Raw genomic sequence first — 11,934 nt, 5'->3', positions numbered from 1 at the left:
TTTGTTTTACTACTTCTTTACTTACCTCTTTTCCTTATGGGGCTTTGGTTTCAGAAATGGTCAGATTAACAGCTGCTGTGTAGTCTGAATTCTTAATATTCTTCCAGCTGTGATGCAAGGGACCAGCAAGTTTTCTAATAGGTTAATGCTTGCTCTTGGGAAGGATGAGGGACGCAGAGATCCAGGCAGATGCATCACAAAGGTGCTTGACCCATCAGATGCTGCTAGACTGTTGTTCCAGGACTGTTTTGTTTTATTTTCTTAATGGTAACTTGATTTATCATGTCCTTTAGTTCCTCTTTGCAACATTGTAGCATCTCATATCACTTGATGTGCGAGTTGGGCTTTGAAGGTTTCTTTCTGTAAATGAATTATTCTTAAAATAAGTAAAATATTCTTAAAATATGTAACGAGTCCATTTGGTTCCTTTTCGGTGTGTTGACTTGGGAAATTTCATATCTCTTGTTTCCCTTTTGATGTACTGAATTTTGGCCTTTGCAACTGAATGTACCTTTTCATTTTTTGATTTATAGTGTGGACCAAATCCTTGTCTTGTTTCAGAGAGTGGCCCTTTTAAGGTTCTTGTTCATCTCAAACTTTGTGTTGCTCTACATGATTGGTGCCTTGGGTTTATTGGTGTTTGTTTTCTCTTTTAAGCTACTATATTTTTCCAAACAGATTTCAGTGTTACCAAAATCCCAAAGAAGAAACTCATTAAATGATGAAAAAGAAAATGCTTGTGTGTTTGATGCTAAATCAAGTTCTTGGATTGAGTATACACTTATAAGACCTAATGTTTCTACTCTGTAGTTGAGAGACACTTCAATTTGATTTCTTTAGGAGGCCTAATTATAGCTGGTTTGGTGCAGTAAAAAGAGTGCAGAGTTCAGGTCTGCTGAAGTTCAGGTGAATGGTGTAGAGCCGGCTGCTGTGGCTGTGCAGGAGAGCACTGGAGGCTCTTAATCAACTCTGCATTTGGCACAAGTCTGTCCTTGGATCTGACGCATGTTATTACTGGAAATGGTCATCGCAGAGGCTCCTGGTGCTTTACTCTTGTAGTGCTGCTCATGGTGCAACGACAATCAGGGGAATGAGGAGAGAAGAGGACAAGTCCTGACTCTCCAAGCAAACCTAGAGCAGAGATGTTGGCTGTTGCTGCTAGATGCCATTTGGCAACTTTTCTTTCTGCTGAGAGAAAAGTTATGTGTGCTGGCCAAATGTCAGCTGAGAAGTATTCTCTCCAGATGTCCAGGTAAAGAGACTTGACTCCCAACCACTAGCACCACCAAATAATGTTTTGGATTTTTTTTTACATTGGCAGGATATGTCACAGTTGTTACTTTTTTGGGGGGTTGAAAATTAGGGTCAGCATCTCCCCTGGATGGATTTCTAGGCTCACTGAGACTGGCTTGTATGAAAACCGTGTCCCATTGTAGCTGCTCCCCTGCTTTTGCCTGTCTACCAGGGCAGAGCTTTGGCAAAGTACAGACTTTCTTTTAATGCTTCTGGAGTTTGTTTGTGAAGATCAAAAGTCACCAAGGTAGTGAGTAATGCAAGTGTTGTCTCCCTGAATCCAGACTGAGCTTCATTTGGCACTTTCAGGTGTTAACCTTCAAGTTAATTTTTCAGCTAAGGAAGGTGTGTGGCTGTATAAGTGGTTGGAACAACTGTGGCATTCATGTGTATGAAAATCAAGTAATTATGCGTGCTAGATTCCATTAAACAAAGGGTCGCCTGCTATGTCTCCTTTCCGCTAAATTAGGCCAATATGCAATAGGAGCTTTTACTGACTAGATGCATAGTAGCTACAAATCTCTTCCTCCTGGCTCCAGGAGCTCTGCTGTGGATTGAGAGTACTGAAATGCCGTACATTTCAGAACTTGCTCCAAAGATCAGGGCTGGGGAAATTTGAATGAAAACTAAGATGTCTTATTTTTTGACAGCAAATGGATTGGGTGTTGGAGCTAGCTGTGTGAAGGTAGTGGGGACTTTCTATACTTGGTGCTGCAATTCAAGGCCAGAAACCATTCTGAAAGGCGTTCAAGCCTTTGGGCTCAGTTCAGGAATAATGATGTGGGAGCTTTACGGCTAGCGCTACATGAGGTTCGGACAGGATGGTCCGACAGGCTTTCTGACTTCCAAGTTTTGTGTTTATGCTGCTAGAGCCAAGGTACCTTCTCTGTTTCCTGCAGTGCCACACCATTCCAGGTGCCTGTATCCTGGTCAGAGTACATGGTTTGGTGAGTGTCTGAGTCAGCCAACAGCTTCTTCATGGCACATCTCCCTCCTGCTTCGTCCAGTGTGGGCCCATCCTCTCCTTTGAGCTTTGGTGCTCATCGAGCCTGGCCCTTAGCTGATTCGTCTCACTAAATCAGCAGGAAACTATCTTGTTTTAATTGTGGGTTTCTTCTGACTACATTAGTCCTTTTACAGGTTTCTGTGGTTGAATTGGCTCACGGAGGGGCCACGTGAACTTAAGAACTGGTGTAAAGTAATCGGCCGGAGAGTAAGACTGAGAGGGAAGGGCAGGCCTGCCTCCTTTTGGCCTCCCAGAACTATTGGCTTGGTTTAATCCTATTTTGTGTAGCTTCACCCTGGTGCATTTTCTTATGGCTCCTGTGGAGAGCCAGGAGGCTGGACGAGAGGATTCTTGGTCTGATGCTCTGCAGCTGTTCTCTTCCTTAATAGCAAATCCACTCTTCCACTGTGCCTTTCCAGGTTTTTTGCTATATGCATCTCTGTTGTTGCTTCTTTGTTTTAATTTTTGTTGTTTCCTTCTTCTACATTCTCTCAAAGTGACCAGTCCCTAACTGTGTGGAAGTTCTTCAGACTCCGGCTTAGACCCATTTGTGTCTCCACAGTTACTCTTGGAGAAGGTTTAAAAATACACAGCAAAGCCTGTCTTAGGAGACCAGTCCAGGAGCTGATGAAAGTGGGTTGCCTAGTGGAGGTGGCCTAATAAAATTGGAGTGGAATTGTACTGTGCATTATTGGGAAGGTTTCTGGGTGGTCTGTTTGGACAAGTTCACGTCCTGCTGATGTGGAGTCTCGTGTGGGTTTCACCTACGTAGATTAAATTGGTTTTTTTTAATTGAACTACCAAGATGCATGTATCTCCCGGATGAGACCCCACCTGGAGTCCTGTGTCCAGTTCTGGAATCCCCAACATAAGAAGGGTGTGGAACTGTTGGAATGGATACAGAGAAGGCCATGAAGATGATCAGAGGGCTGGAGCACCTCTGTTATGAGAACAGCCTGAGGGAGTTGGAGTTGTTCAACCTGGAGAAAAGAAGGCTGCAGGGGAACCTTAGAGCAGCCTTCCAGTACCTGAAGGGGCTCCAGGAAGGCTGGGGAGGGACTTTGTAAAAAGGCCTGGAGTGATAGGACGAGGGGGAATGGTTTTAAATTGGAAGGGGGAAGGTTTAGATTAGACATTAGGAAGAAATTAATCACAATGAGGGTGGGGAGGCCGTGGCCCAGGTTGCCCAGAGCAGTTGTGGATGCCTCCTCTATGGAGATGTTCAAGGCCAGGCTGGACTGGGCCTTGAGCAGCCTGGTCTAGTGGAGGGTATCCCTGCCCATGGAACTGGATAGGCTTTAAGGTTCCTTCCAACCCAAACCATTCTATGAGCAGTTGCCTGACTTTGCTCCTGTAACCTTCATTCTTCTATGTTGTTACCACTACTTGTATTTCATTTAATTTTAGACTGTAAGTTCTTGAGAACAGGGATCTCTTCATCTGCAGTGGGAAGAGGCTGGTTGCGATTGCGGAGTGCTGTGAAACGAAAATTATTAATGCCAAGTTGCATCTGGGCTAAGAATTAATGGGACAGCATGTCGGCATCCTGTGGCAATAGTTTGGCAAAGTTATATTACGGATTTTCCAAACATGGGCTTGGTTCTCTAGCAGCGCTGGAGACAAACCCAGCCACGTGTGAAGGGAGTGCAACCATGGAAGTGTACGGGATTCCTGTTCAAGGGATGATACTGTGAGGTTAACAAATTAAAGAAGCAAATTTACCTGTCTAAAGTGATGTTACATTATTAAAATAGTTCTAAAATGTTTGTGTTTTGGTGTTTGTTTTACTTACGTGGGTTTTTTTGCAAGTTTGGACAGTGGCAGTGGATGAGCTGGTTCTGTTCCTGGTCTCTCATTTCCTGCTGCGTATGCTAGCCAAGTGCTGTCATTTTTGGACTGTAGTTCAACTGATGAAATATTTTCTTTTAGGTTGAGGTTGATTTAAAAAAAAAAAAAGTTATCTCTATTGTTCTTCAGTTATATCATCACACAACTGAAATACGGGCTCACATTTGACCTCTGAGTACGCATTTGAACAACTACCAGAATGGAAGTCCTGCATTTTCGTTCTTCTGTTTCAGGTGTTGCTAAATGCATGCAATTTAGTTCTACAAAAAGCGTCTTTATTACCCTATCTTTTTTTACTCTTTATCATTTAATAAAATATGACACTCCAATGTAATAAAATAAGACAAACCTGTCTTATATTTTGGATTGGTTCTGGTTGCTCTAGTTTTGACTTCAGTTGTCTGTTAGAAGCCAGGATTCGCAGCTGCCCCTATTGAGGCTTTGTGCAGGAAATAAACCAGGGTGTGTGACTCCTAGAGCCTTCTTGCTTATAGTTTTTGATTTCAGGTTGTCTTCTCCTTTAGATTAATGCAAGGATTTTCTTGTTTTCTTTATTTTTAAGGGCCATATTGCCCTAAGAAAGTAATTCAATGTGTAAATGGAGGCTCTTGTAAATCATTATTTCTTGGATCACCACTCCAACCTTAACTTAGGTGTTTGTCTTGCCCCATCCCTACATCAGCTTATTGAACTGGACAGTGGAGGGGAATGGTTTTGGGTTAAAGGCGAGCTGTTGAAGTTATGCCTTTTCTTGCTGCCTGGTGATTTTAGTTAGTTGTGGTAAATATTAATGTTACGTGCAAAGAACCCATTAAGTCTAAGTTCATAGGCTGATTTGTCTTGCCAGCGATGAATGCGAATCCTCTGAAGCTTGCATGGTGCACGTCTCCATATGTGGCTTCAGGGCTGTTCCACAGGTGGGGGAGAGCACTTGCAATGCCCTGCTTTTTTTTTTTCAGGGGTGTCCTTCGTGTGGATGGACTTCCCCATCCTGTTCCTTGCTGCTCACAGCAGCTTCCCTGATGGGAAGCCTGGAGCATGACAGCCGCTGGTGCTGATTCCCTGCTTCATGCTCAGTGGGGCCCTGGGCAAGCCAGTACCTACAGCGGGCACTTGCCTTTCTCCTGGCTTTTCTTGCTTGCTGGTGATCAGACTGTGGTGCTTTAGTACTTGGACCACTAATGCACAGGAGCTGCGATCAGCCTGTGCTTGCCTCCATACCTGCAGTTCGTATCCAGAGATTAATTTATCTTTAATCATTTTTAAAAGACAGTTGCTGATTAGAGCCACGGGTGGCACATGCTGTTGTGCAGCATATAATGCAAACTTTATCTTCCAGCTGAAGCCCACCACACGTAGCCATTTCCCATGTTATTGGCTGTTATGAATGTGAAGTACTGTCACATTTTCCCAGGTCTGTGTACAATCTGTCAAAATCATTCCTGAGGTCCAGCCTTAGTTCATGGTCCCATTATGCTTAGTACGTATCTGTGGAAGGAATTGGAGCTGTGTGATATGAAATATTAACCTAGTAGGGTTGAATGCCAGATGTGACAGCTTGCACTGTCAGATTATAATCTGACCCTGCGTGCGTAAGAAATATATATGTATGTGGTGTTTTATGCAGGTTTGGAAATGGAATCACTGAACATGTGGATTTATATGGATAGAGCTGGGTTTCTAATTTCTGAAGCTGCATTGCTTGTATGATTGTCTGCTAGAAAAAAATATGGGATAATTACTGGTGCTTTGCATTGTCGTAGTTGTTATAAATGCTTTACATGACTTCTAATAAAGTGTGTTTGCTCACCAGCTCTCTTGTGCTCTGAGGCATTCTGACCTTGCCAAAGAAGATGATGTGAGGTCTTTCCAGGGCACCTAGAGCAGGGGCTGGGTAAACATGTAGTTAAAACTTCATTTGGCTGAAAGTGCAGACTTTGCAATGGGGTTGCTCTCATTTGTATGCCGTTTGCGTAAGGGAGTCAGCATCCAGTACCCCACTCGTGCACCTTTGTTCAGAGCATCGCTCCCTTTGCTACACAGGAGGGCAGGGAGGGAGGCTGCTTTTACGCTGAGGAGCCTGATCCCATCATTGGGCATGGACCGATGCAGGAGTTGTTAGTGTAAGCAGTCAGTGGGTCTTAGCTGTTGTTTCCTTCTGCTGATGTCCCACAGTACTTGTGTGGCACAGACCTGCCAGGGCCTGCAGATGTGCAGCCACATCCATCTGGTGATGTGCCTAAGTCCTGCTGAGATGGCCAGTTTATTTTGCTGTGTGGACTCAGTGGCTTGGGGACCTCTGCACCGCTGTGCAGCTCAAAGATTTGTGTGGAGTATGTCTGGTCTTGCCGGTTAAGTTACGTTACAGAAGTACTGATCTTGCTGTGTAGGGGTGGATAATGTATGTTTTATTGCCTGTGTTTGATATAGGGGTTGGAGCCTGCCTGCTCCAACTGTATATTTTACTTTATGCAGTAGGCTAAAGACCAGGTTTTACTGCAACTAACTTACAAGCTGCTTTATTCTGAGATATTATATTTCCTGTGATGGGCCTTGAGATTCATAGCCAGTAGCTTGAAGATTTAAAGCATGCATACCTTAAATACCTCTTATCTGGGGCAGATTAGAAGTGAATATAACTAACTTCTATTTGGCTGTAATGCGTTTATTAATGACAGTAAAAGCCGTAGATGAAAAAGCAATAGGTAGAGCTGAGCCCCTTTAGGATAAATACAGTGTTGGGCTTGCAGGGTAGCTGTTTATTATGGTCTGGTAACTTGAGTTCTCAGTTTTCTGGGTGTCTGCCGCCTGGCACACAGCTTTAATAAAGCAAACAGCCCCTCAAAATGTCACAAAGTGGGGACACGTTTGCATCATGGAATTGGCACTGTGGGCAGTGATTGAGTCTTAAACCTCCCAGCTCCTTTGATTTTTGCCTTTCACTCAAAACCTTGGGAAGGGAAGGTTACCAAATGTGTGTTTACCCGAAGCACACAACCTGCTCAGCCGCAATTATCTCCTAATCTGGTCCTTCCGAGTTTCTCTGGTCTCGCAGGTAAATACAGATTTAGCCATTACTCAAGGCATATTATTTACCTCATTAAGTGTGTGTTTTGGCACGTGCATTATTTACCTGACGGACTAACGGATGGGAAAGAGCAAACGCTGCCTTTTGTGCAAACAGCAACATTGTTTGCGGGCAGCAAGTCCTCTGTTTTGCCTCGCCTGTTTTGCGAGGGGTGCTCCCTGCCCTTCTTGGTGGAGCAAATAGTGAGCGCAGGCGCGAGGAGGCCGGGCTCAGAAACCAGGTGGGTGGGTGGCACGTGGTGTGATAGAACTCAGTTAGAGCCACGAGCAGTGGGACCGACCGTGGGGATGGGTGTAAATCCCATGTCTGTGTAGGAAGGTGTGCAGATGTATGCGTGCACATGGTTACAGAGGGTACTCATTCATATCTTCGTTTGAAAGGAATGGGTTGTTGCAATTCACCTGTGTTTTTGCCATCGGTCATGGCACCCAACCATCTAACATCTCCATGAGTTTGACTGGAACTCTCACACCAGTAAATGTGTAGATGTGAACAGCCCCGAGGCTGGGCAGGGACAATCCTGTCAAGCTTTTCCTGCATTCTTTCAAAAGAAAAAGTCTGAGGGGGAAGGGAACCCCTATGTGATTAATGTCATACCTTTTGTTAAGTATAGAATCATAGAATGGTTGGGGTTGGAAGGGAGCTTAAAGATCATTCAGTTCCAGCCCCCCTGCCAGGGACACCTTCCACTGGATTAGGTTGCTCAAAGTCTCATCGAACCTGGCCTTGAACACCTCCAGGGATGGGACGTAAGGAGTAGAAGCATCAGAAGATGATGGATGGGTGAGGTATTTCTTTGGGAGGGAGACTATAACCTATAGAGTCCTGCTTGCACTGCACAGTTACTGCAGTTTGCGTGTGGGTTTGTTGAACCAATATCCTCCTCTGAGAAATACCTAAAGTAAGAAATTGAGTATAGCCCTAGAATCACATCTCTGAGAAACCTCATACACAGAGCAAATGAGAACTTCCCTGGAGAGGAGCCTTCCAGCCACCAGACACATGGATTTGTTCAAGAAGCACGTGGTTTCGGTGGACTGAAAGGTGTTTCAGGGCCAAGCTGTTTAGCTGGTTTGTACTGTTGATATGTGTGTTGCTGTATTTAATTCTTGCCATGTATCAGAAGTTGTGTTGTATATGAACAGACAAAAGGCTTCAGAAATTTCAGTGGGGTTTAGATCACATTTTGTATGTTTTAAGTGGTTTCTGTTGTGTTCTGCTACAATAACTTTCGGGGGGGGGGGGGTTGATCTGGTGCCTGGAGCCATAACTGTTGTGTGTCTCATAGCTTGTAATTTACAGTAATTTAGAGAGGTTAATTTACAGTTGCCTGTGATTCTGGACACCATGAGTTCAGTCCAAATGTCATCTGTCGTGCTTAGAGCAGGTTACTATCTTATTTCAGGTTTGTGATGCTGGAATTTCTACCAGGAAGCACAGAGAAAATCGCTGTTGGAGGAGGACAGTGGAGAGATGCTAGCAGAGACGAGATGTTCGTGTACATGAGTAACGAGAGTCTGTCTTCAGTTTCAGATGCCTCTGGATGTTCAATGATAACACTCCTCCATACTGGAGCAGCAAAGTTTCCCCAAAACTTACTTCCAAGGGCAAGACAAGCTGTGTGCTCCCTCCTCCTGGCTGGTGTTCTCAAAGGGTACGGCTCCATCATAAGCAGGAAACTGGCGTCCCACGGCTTTGGAGCTTCCATGGCAGCAATGTCATCCTTCCCTCCACAGAGATATCACTACTTCTTAGTGCTGGATTTTGAGGCTACGTGTGATAAACCACAGATTCATCCTCAGGTAAATAGTCAATCCTGTTAATTAACCTCTTGCGAGTTGCTGCTGCTGTTCTGAGAGGTAGAAGGAAAAAACCACAGTGCCAGCTCTCTCATTTTCTCACTTAGTTTGTCCTAGTCTCCTTTCTATTGCTGGTCCTCTAGGGCTGTTGCCAGTCACCTGCTTTCTCATGAGCAATGCCAGCTTGGTGGGAATGAAATGAAGGAGCCTGATTTCCATCAGGGAAATGACAATTTCCATCAAGGAAGTGATGATTCATGTGTTTTCAAAACCATATTTTAAGTCATGCATTGCTTGTCATCTGCCTGAACTGGGGATGGTGTAAACATTTTTGATAGGGAACCTGCATTGGTGGATTATTCATGGCAGCCTCCTTTGATTCTGCAAATTAAAAAGCTGTTGGTAGCCAACAGCTTTAGGAAAAGAATAGTTTGGATGATATAAATATGTGCAGCATAATGGTGTTTCTAAGTAGAGAGGAGCAATAGTTTTGAGTTGTCTGATCTTTCTGAAGTTACCTTGCTTGGGTGCTAACTCTGGGATGTAATGAGACAGGAAGACTTCAGCTTCAGAGGGGTTTTCCAGTGCCCTTCACTTGGGACGTTTAGAGATCCAGATGAAGTACTGAGGTTTTTCTCCAGGCAGTTCTTCAATATCAGTGTGGAGCGTGTTGGTAAATACATCGTCAGTTGTCAGCAAGGTGGACCCAGGGTTTCCACTAAAATTAGAAAGACATACTAAAAAGGAAGAAACTAACATTGGGTTGGTGATGAACAGACAGAATTTCTGAGTTTCTAAAGTGAACTGGGGCTTTTCAGCTGCCTCTACCAAGCAACCGCTCTTGCCAGTAATAGAGGCGTTGGATCAGAGTGAATTTTATTTGCTTTGTTTGGAGTGCACTAAAGGCAAAGTGGTTTTCAATGTGGCATCTCCTTGCTGAAGTGACTCAATACAGTGCATTCACTTACCAGTGCAGCTGTGGTTTCCCTTGGGCCTGTCCTGTCAAAAGGATGCTGCAGGTTGGGATCAAGCTTGACTCCTCTCTCCACCCCTTTAGTGCCTTGGTGAGCGCCACCTGCCTCTCATGTTTCCTAAAAAATGGACTGCAAATTCCCTGCTCCTTTGCTGGGTCTTTGTGGGACACGGTTGTGGCTCTGCATCCAGCTCTGTTGGCGGGGTCCTAACCGCTCTCCAAGTGAGATGTCAGGCTATTTCCTGCACGCTCTGCCTCGGGTGCACAGACCTGTCAAAGCTGTAAATTGGATCTACCTTGTCCCTTTGGATATGGGTTTGGTCGGTGCACATTTTGATGCAAAACCATGATGCATGTGGAGCTAGTTTACAGCTGGCAGTAAAAACGAGCATGAGTGGAATATGATTACTACTGTTTTAAGGAGCTTTGTCCCCAAGTCCTTGCCAGGGAAAGTAATGGTCTGGGCCAATGCAGATCTGCTATATATTTTGTTGGCGAGATAGCACCTTTAAGGTGGAGATGTTCTTCAGTGTTGTTTTTCTGCTGTGTTCAGTGCCTGTCTGCATCACGTCGTGTGTGGAAAGGGCTGTCAGTCCCTCACATCTCACCAACAAATTAGTTTGACAAATAAAGAAATGGTTCTTGCTACACGGGAGTTGGTGTAGCTGGAAAGGCTAAAGATGCCTGCCAGAATTAGGTAACTTTATAAAGTCAGGCTTTGGTTGATGCCCCGACATCAGAGGCAAAAGGTGCTCCTTACCTGCATTAGGCCTTTTTGCTGAGCGGCGTGGCTTTTGTCCTCTCCTCTGTTGGGCTGTATGTCATGGTGAGCAAACTGTGCTGTGTATCGCAGTGAGATTTTGTGCAAGGTTTTAGTGGCAGATCTTTCACCGGAGCAGTGGCAGATGGGTTTTGGACGCTGAGGACAGACCTGGGAGCTAGAAGTGGTCGGGTCACTGTGATCCTGATTTTTTTTTTGTTTGCTTTTGTTTTAATACCTGCAAAATAGAAGTCTAGATACAATGAAATTGGAATGCATTGGGATTTAATGAAGAGGGTACATGGACACAGCTAAGCTGTGATCCAGGTTACTTTAAGTGGGTAGACATAGCCGTAAATTTAGCCAGCTCACCCTAGAAGTCTTGCAGACTGCGCTTGCCACTGTGCAGCATGCTTCACATTTCTCAATAACTGCTCTTCAAATATTCTGCCTTTTTGGCAGAAACTACCAATAGAGCTGTCTTTTTATCTATGTTAAGATGTGTGACTGCCACATCTGATCCCCCTGCCACTGTATTTACTTGTGCTCTTCTACAACCAGCAGCTTTGCTGGCTTGATCCCCGGGGAAGTCCTTCATGCTCATTCCAGAACGCTGAAGTCTCCTTCATTTCCATTCCCTTTCACGCTGCCCCATCTCCCTCTGAGGTCCTGTGATATGGCCTCTGTAATGGGGGTCAAGGACAGTTGTATTCCTGTGGGAAGCAGTCTGTGTCGTGGCTCCAGTGCCTGGGACCACTGAGTGAGTGCCTCGTCACTGCTGCCCTTTGCTTCACCATTTCTGGGTCGGGCACGATCATGTTCCCTGCCCTACACCCACAGAGGAGTGGGGGCATCCTTGCAGTCCTGACTCCTGATGGCTTTCAGCAGATAAGCCCCTAAATCAAAGCATGTGTTTTTATGCAGCTTAGCTTTATGGGGTTTTTTTTGGATATATTTATGAGTAGTGAGACCATCCCAGAGAGAAAAGAAGGCGCAGGGTTTAACTGCATTGCCTCAGCTGGATAGATGGGAAAACTTGAAAGAATAGAGGCACAGTCTGTGTCTTTATCCAGCCAAAGGTCAGCAGGGGTTGGCAGTAAGAGATGTTTATGGCTGGTCCCTCGCATCTCTTTAAAGCTTACCTTGTGCATTTGGGATTTGATCCAG

General features: G+C 44.8%; 1 protein-coding gene across 2 annotated transcripts in view; it reads left to right on the top strand.

Moving 5' to 3' along the window:
• Positions 1 to 11,934, top strand: part of ERI3 (ERI1 exoribonuclease family member 3) — a 140,942-nt gene that overhangs the window by 800 nt on the left and 128,208 nt on the right. For both annotated transcript variants that reach the window (XM_069862991.1, XM_069862992.1), the window contains exon 2: positions 8,763 to 9,037. In XM_069862991.1, the coding sequence (XP_069719092.1) occupies positions 8,786 to 9,037 (252 nt within the window). In that variant the 5' untranslated portion in view covers positions 8,763 to 8,785. The remainder of the gene's footprint in view (positions 1 to 8,762; positions 9,038 to 11,934) is intronic.

The sequence above is a fragment of the Phaenicophaeus curvirostris genome, chromosome 8 (genome assembly GCF_032191515.1).
Source record: "Phaenicophaeus curvirostris isolate KB17595 chromosome 8, BPBGC_Pcur_1.0, whole genome shotgun sequence".
NCBI lineage: Eukaryota > Metazoa > Chordata > Aves > Cuculiformes > Cuculidae > Phaenicophaeus > Phaenicophaeus curvirostris.
The sequence above is the reverse complement of the archived record's forward strand: the minus strand, read 5'-3'. Positions and strand labels throughout refer to the sequence as shown.